This window comes from Xiphophorus maculatus, chromosome 4 (genome assembly GCF_002775205.1).
Source record: "Xiphophorus maculatus strain JP 163 A chromosome 4, X_maculatus-5.0-male, whole genome shotgun sequence".
Classification (NCBI taxonomy): Eukaryota; Metazoa; Chordata; class Actinopteri; order Cyprinodontiformes; family Poeciliidae; genus Xiphophorus; species Xiphophorus maculatus.
In genome coordinates this window covers 15637965-15657324 of record NC_036446.1, presented here as the reverse complement: position 1 = coordinate 15657324, position 19360 = coordinate 15637965, and the positions used below count along the sequence as shown (strand labels likewise).

The 19360-nt window shown below is 39.7% G+C and overlaps 1 protein-coding gene across 4 annotated transcripts in view; it reads left to right on the top strand.

Moving 5' to 3' along the window:
- The window catches only part of LOC102222459 (furin-1-like), an 86890-nt gene extending 69525 nt beyond the window's left edge, over positions 1-17365 (top strand). For all 4 annotated transcript variants that reach the window (XM_023332001.1, XM_023332003.1, XM_023332002.1 and 1 more), the window contains exons 10-16: positions 1863-1963; positions 3021-3124; positions 5130-5247; positions 8226-8405; positions 8488-8612; positions 10248-10370; positions 12920-17365. In XM_023332001.1, the coding sequence (XP_023187769.1) occupies positions 1863-1963; positions 3021-3124; positions 5130-5247; positions 8226-8405; positions 8488-8612; positions 10248-10370; positions 12920-13506 (1338 nt within the window). In that variant the 3' untranslated portion in view covers positions 13507-17365. The remainder of the gene's footprint in view (positions 1-1862; positions 1964-3020; positions 3125-5129; positions 5248-8225; positions 8406-8487; positions 8613-10247; positions 10371-12919) is intronic.
- The last annotated feature ends 1995 nt before the right edge of the window (positions 17366-19360 follow it).

Genomic DNA, 19360 nt, shown 5'->3' with positions numbered 1-19360 from the left:
AAGACTTCTGACATATAAAAAGACTTTTTTTGTACCATTGGAGACAGAGTTTTCTTTGAAAAAATTCTCTGCTTCTGCAGCAACTTACTTTTTATTCTTGCGGTGGGAGATATTAACATCTGGGAGCTGGCCAGTGAATCCACAGCCCTCCACTGTGGATCACTTAGGGGATGTCTGCTGAAGCAGTTCATTCTAAAAGGAGTCTCTCTTAAAGAGAAGGAGAGCACATGCTTTCCGCGGTTTGATTTTCTAGCTGGCGGCTTTTTACTTTTAACCGTCTGCTTCTTTATGCGTTTGATGATTATTGCCTCTAGCAAATACAAGCAGTATGGGATAACATATGAGAATGTGGTGAGGAGTAAAGGATTTTATTCATTTTACTGAGGCCAATTCCAACTTATCTGGTTATTTGAAGGGAATCCTGCAAATGCATTTTTAAGGCGCAAGTCAGCTTGTACGAATATTTAGCGTTTGTAATATAGCATTATTATAAAGTATACTTGCACTAACTATCTTAATGCCTGAAAGCATTTAGATTTATAAAATCAAACTACATATTGTGTCAAATTCAAAGTTAACCAAAGTACAAAAAGCAGTTTCCAAATGATGATTTTATTAGAGGAACAAAGCTTTCCAAAGAAACCTGGCCCTTTTTGAAAAATTAGTTACCACTTTTCTAAACCTTTAACTGTGATTAGCAACATTGATTACATTTCCCGAGCCACACCCAGACCTTTTTTTTGTAGGCCTTTATAATAAAGAAAAATACTTAAATATAACCTTTCTGGCTACATGAAGTGGGCTAAAAGAGCTTAAAACGCAAGATGTCACGCACTTATCTAAAGAAACATGAGATCAGATCAGAAACCAACGCATTGATACCGGTTAGTTCAGAAAGGGTCTAAGGGTGAAACAGTGGCCAAAATTATTCCAAGGAGCAATTTGGATTCAACCAGGAAGTCACAAAAGAACCAGAACAACATATAAAGCACCGCGGGCCTCATTTGCCTCAGTTAAGGTGAATGTTCATGATTCAATAATAAGAAACAACCTGGGCAAAAAGGGTGACCAGGGAAGATTTCCAAAGTGAAAACCACTGCTTAGTGAACACAAACAGGCATCTTGGACCTGAGAAATACTTTTTTGATTCCCCAGTGTTCTGTGGACTGACCACACAAAAGTGGAATGTAATGGAAACGGTGTTCCTCGTTACATCTAGTGTAAAACAAAGACAGCTTTTCAGGAAAAAATACATTAACATGACAGTCAAACATATTGCTGAGAGTGTAATGATCTGTGGCTATGTTGCTGTTTCAGTATTTGGATGACTTGCCAGAGTTAATGGATCCATTACTTATTATCAGAATGTTCACTCATCGCTTTGTGACCTTAAAATCAAGCACAAGCAGCAAGACATTAATCTGAAACACACTGTTAGGTGAGTAGCTCAAATATGTGACAGGTTTTAAAATGGCTCAGTCAAAGCCTAGACCTACATCTTATTGCTTTGGTGTGGTATGACCTTTGAAGCAAGTACTGTATGACCAGACCATCACTTATGAAAAAGAGTCTGAAGTAAAACAACTATAACAAGACTGGGTTATAATTTCTCCATGGTGACGTAAAAAATCTTACCTGTTATCATAAACTCTTGATGCCTGTTGTTGCCAACACAGGTGGCACAACCGGTTTTTAAAGAAAACATTTTATTCTGATTCTCTGTGTTAGTTAAATTTAGTTTGAAACTTTTAAGTGACACAAAATGGCAAAAAAAAAAAGAAGCAAATGTGAGGCAGCTAATATATTTTCACAGCACTGTAAGAACAAAGCAATATGTTCAGCTTTTTGCTTCTCTTCCATAGATTACAACAGACCTCAAATCCAAATGTACCGACTCTCACACTGGCACCTCTGCCTCCGCCCCCCTGGCTGCTGGGATCATCGCTCTCGCCCTAGAAGCCAAGTAAGTGCTTATCACCACTTTTCTATGAGTTTGGACCATGAGCTGCACTGCCTCATTTAAATTCTGACATATTTATTCAAATTTACTTGATTAAAATTAATCTAATGAACAAAAAGGAAAAACGAAATGTGTACACAACAACCTCGTTAAGTTGTGCATTCATTTTCATAGGGACAGTTTGAGAGTTTTTAGTTTGAGTAAATTAGTTTTCAAAGCCGCTTGAATTAATGGCCACATGTTATCAGTTCCTGCCATGTGGCTCGAAAACTCCTGACAGCAAACGCTTCATTAAAAAAAGTGTGAATATTTCAAAAAGAGTAATAAATTGATACGTTTTATAGCCTTCATGTTGGATTAAGTCACCTCTGGTCGTGTTGCCAGCATCCATTTTAATGCTGTTTTTTTATTTTTAAAAATTAAAATATAAAGTTATTCAAGCCGTCTGCCGCATATTTAAATTGTGCTTTTACAAATAGCTCGGAGCACTAATCATTCTTATCTGGTCACCCAGCACTAATGGACGGTCATAAAATATGTTCAGCACAAGGCTGGATGTAAGTAATTAGTCTCGCAGCAGAGTGAAATGATTGAGGGGAAAAACTGTAGATGGAAATGAATTTGATGAGAAAGGATTTAGTTGGAGTTACTTTGTAATATGCCGTCATTTAAGCCAAATCCACAATAAAAAGCAATAATGAATTTAAAGCTTGTATGAAGTTAATGAAAAGGAGACAAATCAGGCTCCGACTGTGTTTAACCCTTTTTTGCCGGTTAAATCTTAGTGTTCTCCAGGAAAGAATAACAATAGAGACTCATCAGTTTTTCTTTGTTTTGCCAAAGGGCTGAAATGAGCCTCCAACCACATGCTGGCTGAAGATTTAAGAGACTGCCTGGACACTGAGCTCATTGTTTATATTTATCTGTCCACCTGCAAGTTAAAACTGTAGCCTGATCTTGGGAGCTTCAGCTTGATTTACAAGCTAGAGCATATGTTATTATACACGTTAGGCTGTATGTGCCTTTCTTACGTGCTAACATCCATTTCCATTTGTTCCAGTAAAAACCTCACCTGGAGGGACATGCAGCATCTGGTTGTGCGAACTTCTCGGCCTGCTCACCTGCTCACCAATGACTGGAGAACCAATGGAGTTGCACGCAAAGGTACAGAAATATAATCTATTTTTGTTTGGTCAGTTTTAAATCAATCACAGGTTAGTTTGAGTTACATCTACTTTTCAGAGAAGTCTGACCAAATGTGGGTATTATAAGAGAGTTACAGAGAAAAATTTATATTCTTTCGCATGATATGAGGCTGGTAGACTCCCAATTGGGGTCAAGAAAAAAATGGCAGCAGGTGCTTTGCATTCATGATTCAAAAATTAAAATATCTGGCTGCAGCTGAAGGCAGTTTGTTCACCAAATGGCGAGAGAGCAGTACAGTAATGAGCGTCTGTAGGCAACAGTGAAGCATGGTGCTTGTTCCTTACAAGTTTGATGCTGCATTTGATTTGGTCACAATATTTGGTGTCCTCAAGGCTGACAGACGCAGATAATCATGAATTGTCCAATTCCATCAGGAAGGCCCGGAAGAGCTGAGAAAGCTTACAGGAAATCTGTGGTTAGTTCTTAGAGGTGACCCAGTGCATTTCTTCAAAAACCTTGAAGAATACCTTGAAGAGTTGATGGTGTCTTTTTAAAAATGTTTTTATTGGCCTTTATTTGATAGTTAATTGACAGGAAAGTAGGTAATGAGAGAAGGGGGAAGACATGCGGCAAAGGAATCAAACCTGCGACAGCCGCATCGAGGACTAAGGCCTCCTCATGTTGTGCTTAACCACTGCGCCACCACAGTGCATCCCGAGTTGATGGTGTCTTAATGGGTGATTACACCAAATATTGCTGATTTAGATTTTTCTTTTGGTAATTTACTTCACTGCTTACTTGGCCTGCTTGATGCCATTGCAATTATATCACAGGCGAAGACATGGTGAAAATACCATGTTGAAAGTATTCTTAGTCTGCGTCAGTTATTCACACCTGCCTAAAACCTTTGCACAATGCTGGATTTACAGTGCCACAGTCTTTTGTTTATAATCAAATAAAAATAAAACACGTTGACGGGAGTGCTGCACAGTTAAACCAAACATAAGAAATAAACAAATCACACAGGAACAGCGGATTCTATGAAGAAAAACATTGTCAAGGATTAGAACAAGTAGGATAGAGAGGAAATGAATTTGAAGACGCTGTCAGTAATTCACACTGGATTAAAAGTCAGAGATTTAGAAACCATAAGAAAATGTACCTGCTTGATACAAAACCAAAGCATTCCACAGTTTTGGATCTCCAACAGGAAAATCTCTACGTCCTCTGAGGTTTCATCACATCTTTGGAACATATAAAAGCATCTGGTCTTCTGACCTGAGGGAATGAGACGGTGCATTAGAATGCAGCGGTTCACAGATAAAAGGGAGCACAACTGTTAAGAGGCTTAAAGACAAAAAAAGGAAATGCAGTGAAAAAGCCAGGGAAGGGGTGCCAAAAGTGGAGAAACAGGCTCTCTCTTTTTTTTTTTGCTCGTACCAGTAAAAATCAACTGCAGGCATTTGGTCCCAGTTGTAAATGAAATATGGAAAATGGACTAATTCCACAAAGAAGCATTACAGCAATCAACACACAGTCTTACAAAAGCAGGATTAGTGTTTCAGTGTTTCATCAAGAGAGAATACACACTCATCGTTGACAACCAATTAAACTGGAAAATACAGGGTTTTACCAGGCATTTAACGTGACTATCGAGTCTAAGAAGACTCCATTCTCACACCTAAATATTTGATTTACTCTAGTGAGGTTTGGGAGGCACAGCTGAAGCTGAAGCACCTCCAAGGCTAAATATAAAAGGTTGTTGGTGATGCATCAAAAAGATAGGATCTTTGATGTCCAACCAATGCTTTAGCCTAGAGATGATGATCTTTTGAGCTACAATGCAAAAAAGTGCAATCAATGCAATCACAAAAGTCTTCATGTTAAAAAGATATGCTAAAATGGGACTGTGGAATGAGAACTAAAAACGTGTATCAAGTTGAAAACTTTCTAAAACTGGACCAGTACAGACCTTCAGGACATCTCTGAAAATCTCATCTCTGTTCTCTCTTTGTTTCTGCAGTTAGTCATTCATATGGATACGGTCTGCTTGATGCCAGTGCAATTGTATCACAGGCGAAGACATGGACAAATGTGGGGCCACAGAGAAAGTGTGTGATCTCCGTTCTCAGTGAGCCGAGGTTTGTATGCTGTACATGACCACAGATCTCACTGTGCTCAATTCATTTAACATTTCAGTTTATAAACATTAAATAATTATCCATCTGACAAAAAATAATGAGCAAACTAATTTCAAACCACAAATCTGCTATTAGCAGTTGCACAAGATGGCCAATTTTCATGTGTTATTTAGCAAAATGTACTCCTGGGAGCACTTACTGTAGCATTATGTCTGTATTTTGTGTTGATTACAACATTTGTAATGAAAAGGATGAAAGCAAGAATAGCTGCTTGTAGACTGAATTAATATGACAACTTTGGAGAATAATCAACAAAATTACGATGGAGTCGATTCAGCATGGAAAACAGTTCCAGGATTTTGTTGAACCAGTCAAGTTTGTGAAGCTGTAATGCTTCATCATCATAAATGCATGTGAATGAGATGTCTGTGTCTGATTGAGCCTTCATGCATCAATTCAGTCAAATGCTGTGCCTTCATCTTCATCAACCTGGTGGCATTCATTAAAATCTCCGCCAACATTTGTCTGCTCAGGCTTCTCCCAATTACATGTTCAATATTATTCTTCAGCCATCTTTTTCCCACCCCTCTTCCTGATGACACGGACTAAACTCTGTGTGACATGCTCTGTTCATTATGCTCTCGCTGTCACTCGTCTCGCTGGGTTTGAGCAGATGGTCGAGAGTCTGGGAGCTGCAGGTTATTCAATTTACATTCTAGGTTTTTAGCTGACTCGCTTATCAACAGTGATTTACAAAAAATGATTAGAAGAAGGAATTATCCTGTTACCAACGGTGCATTCTCTACATGCTGGCAGTGCTGTGCGAACAGAGTTGTATCTGATTAAAATGTCTGTTCGCCCATAATTGCAGGGATTTATCTCAGCCACAGATGGAGATGTACTTGTATAATAGATAACACATCAAAAAGGCTTCTTAATGTTTTGCAGAATAGCATCAGTTTGTTGCTCTGCTATCTAAAATCTGTGATTCGGACAGCTTCTGTGTTCATGTTTGGAAAATAGATTTTTAACCAAAGAGAAAATACTACTGGAAGAAAAACTCCTCTGAGCTTTCCCCCAACTGAATAAGGTTGGATATGTTGTAAGCTGAATTTCATGCCCTCTTTGTGACCTCTGAATGTGTAATGAATTTATTTGTTTATCCATTTTGTTGTTACTGAGAATTTAACATGCTGATGGCAAGTAATCATGAGTAAAAAGAGAGAGAGCATTTTGAGAAAAGACCAGGTGGATGAGCTGGAAGCTCTCTGGGAGCTTTTCAACAGATGATTTATAGTCTCGATACACTCTCCTGTTTCTCCTAGGTTACCCAGCCGCAGCATCACAAAGCCTCACGTTTGGTTGGCTCAAAGAATTGTTTTTTGTTTGCTAAGATAAATCGTACAAACACTTGAAAGAAATAAGAATTAGTTTCTGGCTGATACTGATTTCTGTCCGTTGAGGCTTGAAGAAGGGAGGAAAAGAAAAATCAACTTCATATCTTCAATGTTTGATTTATACCTCATATTGAATTCCCCCCATTTGGTGCCATTAGGATAAGAGTCAGTGTTTTAAAGTGCTGCCTGTCAAGCATCATTATGTTGGGGCTTATTCATATCCACCACGTCCATTAAGGGTGTAATTACTCCCACTGACAGAAGAGGGAGACAGAGGTGTTGCCTTTGGAAAAAATGGCTCAAAAAGGGTGATTATTAAAAAAAACATGGTAGGAAAATAACTATATAAAACAACCTTAATGAGCCCTGCCGGTATCTAGTTTATTTATACAGCACTAAATTACAGCAGATGGCATCTCTAGACACTTTAAAAATTCATATGCAATTACTGTATGCACAATCCAGTTCAGTCCAAAATTAGTAAATAATTTGTTCAGTTTATAGCAGTGAAAATACAGTACAATGATCCTAATTATTTTACAATACAGATAGCCAGTTTACTTTTATGCTAATGGGTAATAAATTATATCTAAAGAAGCTTTAAGGGTTGAAGTAAGTCAAGTTATTTGTATCGAATATTTCAGCAACATAGTGCTTTACACCATGAAAACATCATACAGTAACCAATTATGAAGCTAGCAATAAACATTAAATTTTGTCAAATGCATCTATATTTGCTTGATCAAAATCAAGCAAATGTACATTATATATATTGATCCATGTTCCAGTAATTATGAATCGAAGGCAGCTTTAAACAAGTGGGTTTTTAAAACATGATTTAAAGGAACTCTGTGAGTTCAAGTGTCAAAGTTTTTAGCAACATTTTAGACAATTTGTAGAAGTAGCTTGTGGTGACAGTGGAAAGTAACTGTTTTATGTTTATTAGGATCTCAGGCCTTGTGTGAGCTGTCATTTGTTGCAGCAGACCTTGATGACGTTTTAGACCCAGTATCTTAAATGATATGCAGGTAGCAGATCTGGTTTGAAAAGAAACTAATTACAGGTTACAGAGCTGCATTTTATCACTCCCCCACTGCGCTTTAAGTTCAGCTTGTAGACGTCTTTTCCACAGTAAAGCTGCTTTACGGGTCAAAGTGTTTTACTGCAGGTAATCCTTTAATGGAGATTAAAATATGTGTATATGTTTGGACTGAAACTAGAGGCAGGCTTTGTTTTTGAGACAATATGTGAAGTTTAAGAATCACTCCGGCTGTTAAAAGATGTTCGCATCTGTGGATCCGAAGCCCGGTGCTGCGGTCGTCCTCAGAACGGTTGTGGATGTGTCTAATCTCCTAAGAGGATTTGAGGTGAAGGAAAGAAGGAGTGTTTGATGCTTTACCCGCCTGAGAACAGCGGTGCTACAGGTTCTAAGGCATTAATCCTCTTCACCCTTCACAGTCCCTCACAGCAGCCAAATCTTACTGTTTTCTAAATTGTGACAAAAGAAAACCTTTAATAAAAAAAAATCCAACAAAGCAAAGATGATGTTTGTTCCTGACCGTCTTTGTTGTGGCCCTACAGGAACATTGGCAGCCATTTGTTGATTGACAAAAACGTGGACGCCTGCCTGGGCTCAGACAGCTATGTGACCTCATTAGAGCACGTCCAGGCCCGGCTCACCCTCACTTACAACCGGAGGGGGAACCTGGCCATCCACCTCATCAGCCCCGCCGGCACGCGCTCCACCCTGCTCCACCCGAGGTACCAGTGATACCAGAATATGGATGCATTCAGTCCCAGTGGACAAACCTTTTAACGCAGTTGCTTCCTTGGTTTCCTACAGGCCTCATGACTATTCATCGGAGGGTTTCAATGACTGGGCGTTCATGACCACCCATTCCTGGGACGAGAACCCCAGCGGCGTGTGGAGACTGGAGATTGAGAATGTCGCCGGTGCCAGTGACTACGGTAAAGCAGATTTCTTTCTACTTGGAAAATTAAATTTATAAGAATCAACCATAATATTAAGTAAGATTAACGCAAGATTAGTGAAAAGAATATAATCATCTTTGCAGGAACCTAACAAAATTTCTGCATTTTACATTAAATCAAAATAGTAAATGGGAGCAATTATAACTGAAGATGAATGGCTTGATATATGTAAAATTCCTGTAGCAACCTCAACATCACTATTTATTTTTTTATTACACATGAAATCAAGCAAAAGCAAAACGCCAAATGTTGAAGGGAATGTGGAAACTATATGGCAGATCACATTCAGGTGTTTTTGGGATTGTCAAGTTCTCCAGCCTTATTTGCAGAAGTCGGCCAGCATTATTCACTTAATTATTAGTCAGAATATAGAATATGGGTTTTACTCCACATTCCTACGAGTATATGGAGTAAACTAATTTAGCAGACAAATATTTGACAAAACTAACGTTTTGCAATTATGAGTAAATGGCAAAATAAGGACCCTGTAATAAAAGAGGAATGAATTGGAATCATTAAATAAATTTATGAAAAGTATAGAATGGCCTCTTCAGTGAATTTACGTCTGGAAGGATTCTTTAAGAATTGGACGAAATGGAATACAAATTTTTACATACAGAGTATTTGTCTCTGAAACCCAAGTATAGAAAGGGTTCAAAATGAACTAAATAAATGCAAAGATGACATTTGTTTTTTCTGCTCACCTTTTTGTGATGTGACCTGAGTTGTTTTTTTTATTTTTTTCAATGTGTAAAAATTATTTTTAAAAGTACAGAAAAATAGATCTAGCCACCATTATTTAAGATTCTTCAACTCATTGTAATTTGTTGTGTCTGCACCTCAGCTAAGAGGGTCAAGGTTCACTGCAAGGCGATTAGCGATCAAGTGGCTCTTGAAGCCGAGGTGTCTTTGCTCTCTCTCTTTGCACTAGTTTATACTGCGTTGCCTTACAGCAGCCAGTTTACCTGTTGATTTCTGTACTTCTGCCTGAGAACACCGAAGTAAACAACTTGTGGGTGTTTTCATTATACTAAAACGCATTTCTGCCTCATCTCTGAGAGAATGTCAGAAAAAAAAACATCGAAGGAAGGATGCACCTTTGATTTCTCAGCTCTAAGCTCCTCCTGAAGCCTCCTTTGTCCTCATCTCCTCAAGGTGCTTTTAGGGGATTGAAAGATGGCTCAGGATCGTGGGCAGGGAACAATTTCTAGGTCACCAGTGCAAGGAGTACACGAGGCAGCATAAGTTATAGCAAAAAGGTGTTTTTATGTTTGCCTTTGGATTTCATATCCATCTCTCAGTGCTTAATAAACAAAGCTGCTTCACCCACAACTCGATAAACAGCCAGAAAAAGGTCCATTAGTCCAGAGTTATTTACTAAAGTCTTACTATTTAGTCTTTTTTTCTCTGTTTTTTTTTGTGTGTGGATCCTTTCAGTAACTGAACTTAGTCACAGAGAGAGGCTGCTCTGTTGAAATGTGTCGCAGAGTCATGTTCTGTCAGAAATATCAAGAGAATACAATTACCAGAATCCCCTGGGAGTGTGGGAGCCTTACAGCTTCTGACAGGCCTACTTCTAATTTCTGTTTTTATCTCCTCATCTCATTTTAGGCACCCTGACCCAGTTCACCCTGGTGCTGTACGGCACCGGCTCACCATCCTCCAGCTCCTCTGAACAGCCCCAGTCCAACAGCGACATATGCAAGACTTTGGATCTGAGTATGAAATGCATCGGTAAGACCCGTTATTTTCCCCCTGGTTAACTCCTCGCAGGAAGTCGCAGCATTCAGAGGGTGGATAGAACAGATAAAAGGAAGCGCGTTGGTGTGAAAGCCCTAACATGCGGTAGCTTGTGCTCAGCTGCACCCGCCTGCTTGGCGTTTCTACAGCAGCTTCACTCAGATCTTCACCACACTCCTGCTTGGGGGCCTTGACCTCATCGTCAGTGTTTTAAATGAATAGCTAACCTCTGATGAGATCAAATAATCTTCACTTCAGGTCTCTTAGCTAATCTCATTTTAATTTAAAGCTCTTCTCCGCTCTTCCCAATACAAATATTGCTACAGGCGAGGTTTCACGCTCCCAGTGAGCCTAGTCTGAATCCAGCCGCATGTTGACGGAGGTGGAGACGGTGTGACCCCTACAGGCTGTCTGAGGGTCATGCATGCTGGCACTCGAATGCTGACTGAATGCAATTATCGTGCATTTGAATCATCGCAGACAGAGCGTTATGATAATTGTGTATCTCAAAAACAGAGTGCTGCATGACAGCTGAATCACAATTATGTTATTTTCTAGATGCTAAAATGCTGCCGCGTTCAAGCCTAATGTTTTCAGTTCTGAGGCCCTCATGCTGCTGATGATCATTATAGGCAGTGATCTGTACCTGGACCGGTACAGGTACAGATGTGGGAATGTCTCTGCTGTCTTTACAGCAGAGAGAATTCAGCAAAGGTTTTCACCAAAATAAGAAAAAGGAAATTTACCCAGTTTAAAGGGACATCCTGACTTTTCTCTAAAGAACATCTTAAACATCAGTTCTATTAAAAATGAATAAAAGCTGTTAAAATAGTAAGTAATTGAAAAGCTGCAAACATTTACATTTATTTAGAATTTGTGAAGTAAACAGAAGGCCATGTCAGATATTTGTTTTTGCAAATAAAACCTCTTAAAATTGTATTTGTAACATAACCAGTGAATAAAACTATTGTATGTGCAGGAAAAGACAGGAAAACTGTGTTCTAGAAACATCCATAATTTTCTTAACACTTTTATTTAACTTTGATAAAACTTTCAGCAACAGTCACATTATAGTAGCAGTAGCGTAAATAAATAAAAACCGTTGCTTCAGTAAGATGCTTGTAACCTAAAGTAAAAAAGGACAGAATATTTCTAACTTTATATTTGTTTAATGTTTAATATGAAGTGCAACGTCAGCACTGATTTATTAATTTAGTTTTGGACTTTAACTGACATCAGGTTAATTCACCAACATCCAACCTTATTGCTACTTTGCCCTTTCCTTCTACCTCTAAAGAAACCATTTACAACCACTAAGATGTATCTTAGTTTATTTATTTATTTATTATTTATTTTTTATATTATATATTTATTTTTATTGGCAGTGAAGTATTTGTATTAATTGTGGAGCTAGGTTGACGTACAAATGCTTAAATTGTATTTTATTTGAAACTTTGTACTACTGTCTGTTTACATTTATTATAGTTAATGCTAAACATGACTGCAGATTAAAACAAAATATCCTGAAATGACTAGTAGTTGTCACATAAGCCATTACCTTATAGCAGAATATAAATAGTGCTTGAGAAATTAGTTTAGAGTTAGACCGTCGGTTCTCAAAGCGGATATGAAACATTTACCTGTCGGGACAAAGTAATGGATGTTCGGCACAAATCGTCTTGTGACAAACAATAAAATCTCATTCAACAAAGTTGAATAACTACATCTACAAAGGCACAAAATGACTAGTTCCTCCTTTCCTCCATATTTGTTCTGGGAAATAACTGCAGCTCCAGTGGTTGGCTGGTCCAGTTTCGACAACCTTTTTTTTTACACAGTTTCAGTTTGTTCCTTATACAAAAGGTCTCTGGGTCCCAAAGAGCAACATTTAAAAATGGTTTTGTTCCAATACCTATCACTCAGATAAACAGGTTATATAGCTTTTTGTGTTTCCTTCTGGTAAACTTCTTTTTTATCCACTTCTGCTTCCAGTTTGTCATATTTGTTCTCTGTGGTGTATGTTGAAATGTGTGTCTGGGGACCGAAAATCAACCTCTGGATACAAATATCTGCATCCTAAATGCACAAAGGAGCGTTGGCACAGATCCTTCCTCCCATCAACTATTAGACTCTACAGCCATCAAAGCTCACAACAAAATCAATAAGTATTTAAATACATGCTGATGTTTGCACATGTTGTTTTTAGGACTTTAGGAACTTTTTTGTGTGTGAACCTTTATATCTGATGGCGCTGTTGCATCTCGATTTCCCCTTTGAGCGACAATAAAGGCCGTTTCTACTCTATTCTAACTTGACTGTGTATTTACTTATTGAAAACTCAAAATACTCTGTAATGTGACCAATTGTTTAACTGAAGTTTAATGTTTATAAATTGAGTGAAACCACTTGAGACTCATAAATTAAAACTGCCCCAGCTCTGGAGGTTTTTTATTCCTTATTTTTGGCTGTTCTGACTCCCCAAAGGGGGTAAATATTGAGTGCAGCTGCTGATTTCACTTTCTGTCTCTCTCTCGCCGCTGCAGAGTGCAACCCTGGCTACTACCTCTTTCAGCAGGGCTGTGTGAAAGAATGTCCTGCGGGCTTCGCGGTGGGCTCCCAGCCCCTCAACTACACGGTGGGGAACTACATCCAGCCAGCTTCCGTCCCGGCTTGCCTGCCGTGCCCGTCGCCCTGCGTCACCTGCAGCAGCCTCAGCCCCCCGTTCTGCCTGACCTGCCCCGATCACAGCTCCCTTAACCAGGTCTCTGGCACCTGCCTGCATCTCAACCACTCCATGCGCGAGTCGCCGGGGGCCTTCATGGAGGAGCTGAAGCCTTGGCTCAAGCACGACTCTCGGCTGCCCTTCACCGTCGCCGTGCTAGGCTGCATGGCCATCATTGCGACCTTCGCGGGCGTCTTCCTGATGCTGCAGCTGCGCTCCGGCGCGCTCATCAAGCTGCCCTTGCTGGAGCCCGGCGGCGGCTTCAGCCTGAGGGGGAGCAGAGTGGTGTCGTACCGCGGCATCCCGACGGTTTGGGGGGACGACGGACTGAACACTGACTCAGAAAATGAAGAGTTCGCCGTCCATAACGAGAGAACTGCCTTTATCAAAACACAAAGTGCTCTTTAATGCCTTCATAACTCCCTCCTCCTCCTGCTCTACTTTTAAACTCCCTTCCTCTCCATCTGTCTGACACTTCAGGGCTGTTCGCGGTGCTCAGTCTCGTCCGCACATACACCCAGTTAATTTTATTCTTTCTATCTTGTCAGATCCTCATCTGCTTTTAGGAACTGGTTGTGGGAGCCTTGATGGGAAGCTGCTGTTTTTGAAAGCTGGGGACGGCCTAAGCTTTTCGCTCTGTTCACAGTTGGCTGCATTTCTGTTCAGGTGTCTCCCTCCTCCAAACCTCTGATCACTCGCAGCATCTGTTGGTGCAGAGTTCATTTCCCTCCAGCTCCTTTTTGTTACAGTAAACAAATGCTTATCATTTACTGCATCTCCCTGCTTTTCCCCCCCTTTACCTTCCATTAGTCTCAGTGCAGTAGCCAGATGAGATTTTTGAATGTGAGAGTAAGAGATGATTTTGTGTGCGTGTGCATTTCTGAATGAATGAGCCTTCATAATAAAGGGTGTCGAGATCTGATGAGCAGCATGGAGCGTCGCGCCCCTAGTGAAGTCGTTTAAAGCGTTTCCTGTCGTTTAATATTTTAGCTGATGACAAACTGACGGTTATTAAAGAGGCATTCACTTAAAAGCATTTATTCTCTCCACATTATTTGTTGACATCAGGATTTGAAACCGGTGCAGCAAAATCCAACGTTTTAGCAGGGAGTCACGCTTCTCAAGTGCTTTCAAATGAAAAGCATAACTAGCAATAAGAATTTAAATTTAATCATTTAAAAAGCAAGAAATAACTAAAAGCTGCTCCATCGTTTTAGATTCCAGCCTCACATTTTCTGCACTTTAGGACAAAAAAAAATGCCCCCCCCAAAAAAGCAAACGATAAGAATCTCAAACACTCAACCGTAGATGTTTAATGGCTGCATCTGATGCACCCGTCCTCAGGGGTGAGAGGTCAATCAGCCGAGGCGCTGCCGCGCATGTGTGAGCCTCAAAGCAGCTGGCAGGTGTTGACTTACCTGTGATTGATTCCTCGACTCCGCCGACGCCGTAACAATACATCAAGGCTCTCCCCTGCTGTCAGAGCAATTCAGCCCCACAAACACCAGCCTCTTGCTGTAATGACTGGATGCGGGTTCGTGCGTCAGGACGTAAAGTATCACCTGACTCACCTGGCCTCTGAAGTAAGTGATGGTTTCTTTCCTCCGCTCTTCAAATCTCGAGTATTGATTAAAGCCCCACGACGGCGCTCCTCAGCTCATCAGTGTCCCTGCACTCCAATCCTCATCCAATCAGAAATTCAAATCATCAAGTCGGCGTACTTTATACTCCAGATGATACTACAGCAAAGAGATTTTATTAATATCATTTCTCCTTAAGTGATATCAGTTTTTTTCCTTCCTGAGCTGTAATCATATGAAATAAGCATCTAATTGTTAAATCCATTATAGCCATGTTGATTTTTGTTTTCTTCCTTTTTGTTTAAATTTCTGCACAAAAATGCTGAAGCTTGCTGGGAGAGGTTTTCAGATGGTGGCGTGCATAGAAAGCTGCAGCTGCTCATCCTTTTATCTACCTCTCATATCCCACAGCGAGGCTTCGCAGACTCTTAGAGGAGCTGTTAATTACAGAGGTGAATTTAAATGTGGGTTAGGCATGAAAATCTTCTCTGGTGATTTAGGTGACGGGGTGCGCGTGCTAAATTCATGTTTCAGAAGGGAAAGGGCGAAAGTAAATCAGAAACTGTCAGCTCTACTTTCCTGGAAACTCTTCTGTTCTCTTAAATGTATTGCCTTTGAGGATCGGCATCATGCGTGGTCACACATGGGCTTTAAAAAGGGTTACTGAGATGAAATGTTCACAGATGAAAATGGCTGGCATTCAAGTGCTAAATCAACCTTTAAACCAACAGGGGCGTTTCTGCTCTCCATCTCTAATGGGGCGTCTCCTTCTGGATCTCAAACTCTTTGGTTGTTGTGTTTTTTTTCCTCTTACGTTTATGTCACTGACAATCAATTTCCTTGTCTTGAGTGCAAGAGGGTGCAAAGGCACACAAACAGATCGATTTTAGCTTCTAATTTAACCACTGGTGTTGTAAAGTCTTCACAGGTGTTTCAGAAACTGAGCTGAGGGATGCAGGTATATTAGTATGGAGGCTGTCAAACACCATAAAATCCCCTCAGATGGCCAAAATGCAAGAGAGACACATGTTTGCTCTGCAAAAATCCAAAATCTTACCAAGTATTTTTGATCTAGTTTCTAGTGCAAATATCTTAGTACACTAGAAATAAGAGAAAGCTAACTTTATGTCAAAAAACGTACTAGTTCCACTGACAAATTATTTCGAGATTTTTTTCATGTTATAAGTGAAATAATCTGTCAGTGGAACTCTTAATTTGGCATCAATGTTAAGGAGTTGTTCACTTAATCTCATATCTTGCTGATTAGTTACCTGTAAGATAGTTCTGTTTTTTTTCAAAGTGTACTGACATATTAGCCTCCTTAACTAGACAAAAAATACTTGGTACGATCTTGTGTTTTTGCAGTGTGGTCGTTTCTGGACTGGAAAGAGACCCATGAGAGTGGATCTGGTGGAAAACACTCTCAAAAGCAACAAAGTTGTTATAGTTGCTTTTAGTGATGAACTTCGGTGCCTACCGCCATTAATGCTTTGATTGGTCTCCACTGAGCTCCGGCCTCAGACTCAACCGGCTTTGTGCAAACACCAGAAAATGGGCAACAAAACAGGTTCCAATTAAAATATGAATGTTGAAGAATTATAATGAAAAAGGCACTTTGCCTTTACCCGCTTCAAACTCTTTCTTTGCAACTTTTTGGAGCCCATTAAAGCTCACAGATTGATTTGTTTTTCTTTCATCTTAGGTTGATTTATTCACTACAACTCTTTACCGATTCTCACTCTTTTCATTCAAGGGTTTAACTTTTACAGAAACTCCTGAATGATGGCAGCATTAATTAGCTTGTGCTTCCTGAGCTGCTGAAGCCCATCAGCAGCTTTCACTGCCAGAATGTGATATAAAGTACACACTAAAAAGGAAACCGGTTCGCTAATAGTCCCAGAAAGCAGCTTTTTCATGACTGTGTGGCCCCCACCTCGCTGGCAGTAAAGCTCGAAGCTGTTAAATGCTGACAAAAATCAGTTTGATGCTAGTTATTTTTCTTTTCTGATCATAAAGATGAAACCCATCATGTCGTTTTAATGCTGTCACTCGGAGCTCGGTGTTGCTCCTGTCCCCGTTTTTAGGATGTAGTCTGAAGTTATCCACACGAACTCGGACGTAGTTGATAGGAGCAATATCTTTGGCATAACCAAAGACAATCATTCAGATGCCGTCTGTTTCGTATTAGAACGTGTCGCCTCCAGGTCGGTTCGTCCCTTCGTCCTCCTGTAGCTGCGTTCGGCGTGTTTAGTTGAAACCCATCGGTGATCTGTGACGACGTGTTGCCTGTTGAGCAGCTGCGGAGGGAGGAGGTAGAATGTATCCCATCGCCATGACCTTAAGGGCTGAACCGGATCTGCGCGCACAAACTTGTTTAAGTCGAAGCGAAACACTTTGCGATGGAGGAGCCGTCTCAGTCCACTCCTTTGACCTCCTCCCGCCTCCTGGTGAGGATCCTGACCTGTGGCTGCACACAGTACCTTACAGATTTGTGACCTATGATTAATGTACAAGAATGACTATCCTACATGGGACATAACTCTAAAATAAGGCCTATTTTTGTACTATATGAATGGTGCAGTGTAATTTTCTTGTAATTTAAAGATGTTTTTCTTTTGTTTTCTCCTTTTTATTTAATTGATGTCAATTATAGATTCTACTAAAAATAAAGATCTATGCAAATTTAAGCGTGTCTTTACTCGTTTTTTTTCCAGGGTTCCTGTGCTTTTGGGAAAACTATGCAATTTTAATCAGCATTTCCAAGGCCTGGAGAAAGAAAAATATTTTCAGACTATTTTCACTTTCACTTGGTTTCCTGTTTTCTTCATTTTCATTTTGCTTGTTTTTCTTCTGTCCTTCCTAACAGCTGTGTCCTTCATTGCTTCCTCCCTTTTGACTGACTCATGCCCTTTCCTTTTTTGTGCCCTTCTTTTCCCACCTTCCTCGTGTACTTTGAAGCTGTCATCATTGTGTTCACTTATCATCTCTTTTATACCTTCCTTCTATGCTTCTTTTCTTTTCTTTCCTTTTTTCCTCATACCATTTCTCTTCAGTATTCTTTATTTTTCCTGTATGTGTACTTCCTCTCCTTTTTTCTTGTTTTTCCCTGCTTTCATTTCTTTTGCTTTCCATGTCCTTCCTTCCTTTTGTTCATTGCTTCTTGCCTCCCTTTCTTCCTTACCTCCTTCCATTTTCTTCCTTCCTCCATGTATCTTTTTTCCTCTTGTTTTCTCCCTTGTCTCTTTCATTTTTGCACTTTTCATTTCTACCTTAGCTCCTTTCTCGTCTTTCATTTATTTCCATTCTTGCCATTTTTTCTTATCTTCCTCAAGTCTTTCGGTTTTCCTCGTCTTTGTGTACTTCTGTTCCCTTCTCCCCTTCATTGGATCCTTTCCTCCCCTTTCCTTTGTCTCTCTTCTACTGGGCCCATGTCTTTCCTTTCCTCCTTGTTTTTAATTTTTCTTTCTCCCTGTCAAACATTTCCTTCCATGTGCCATTTCTTTCTTTGTCTCAACTTTCTTACCATCCTTATTTTCCTTTCTCTTGTTCCTTTTTTCCTTCTTTTGAAGTTTCTTGTTTTCAGGTATTTAAATCCTTCCCCATTGTATTCCTAAAGTTTGTGTTTTGTATTTAAATCTGGTATTAAGGTCTGAGAATGCTCGAGCGCCTGAAGTTTTTTTTTCCATGAACATCTTAGTCTGTTGAGTGAGCTGAAGTGAAATAAACACGGTGCTGAAGCTGTGACTCAACCTTCCTATGTGCATCCGCTGAATTAATAATGTACAAAAATACATTTTGAGTTAAATTTACAAAGTTTCTGCAGCAGAATAATGCAACTAAAACAGAAAGCTGGTGCCTTGTATTTTAAAAAAACACCTTATTCCAAATATGAGTAAATTTGCATAGTTTATTTTTTAAAATATTCCAGTTGTTCCCAGCAGTAGACGAGTTGTTCCTGCTCAGGAAAGCTACAGAGTAAATGTCAAGTCATGAAGTTGATAATAGGGAAATAAGTGAAAAAAAACCAGAATTTTAATACTCTATTGCTGCTTTTGGACATTTCCATTTTTAGCAGCTCAATGACAGATGGGAAATTCAAGGAACTTCTTCCCCACATAGACATTTTTACCAGAATATAAAGATACTTTCAACACCAAAACCTGAAATTCATGAAGCATCACAAAAAGCCAATTCAAAAGTGTTGAAGGTTTACTTGAACTCTACTGACTTCACATTTACCCAGCAGAGGATGATGAAGACTCTTCACAAGGAGGCTAAACCACAGACACACAGGCTGTTTACATCTTATAATGAAGCACATTTACTAAAAATTAAGTGGAAAGAAAAACTGCTAGGAAAAGGTGCATAAAAGAACTCTCAAAAATGCATTGTGGCATGAAGGTCATCAGTCTTTATGCCTGCTCAGGTGTCAAAGGGGCAATGTTATGTATTTTCCAGCCACATTGTGGCACTATGTAGCACTATCTAGTATCTGTGTTAATTTCTGTTGTTATGAAATGCTGTATATATGAAACATGACTTGAGAGAAATTTGTTTTTTCAATTTAACACCTTGAATTGGGCTTCTGTCTCCTTAAGAACCTCCTGCTCATTTTTGACACTCCGCCTTCAGCACATCGTCACAACCATGTTTCTCCATTGAAGTGCAACATGTCTGCACCA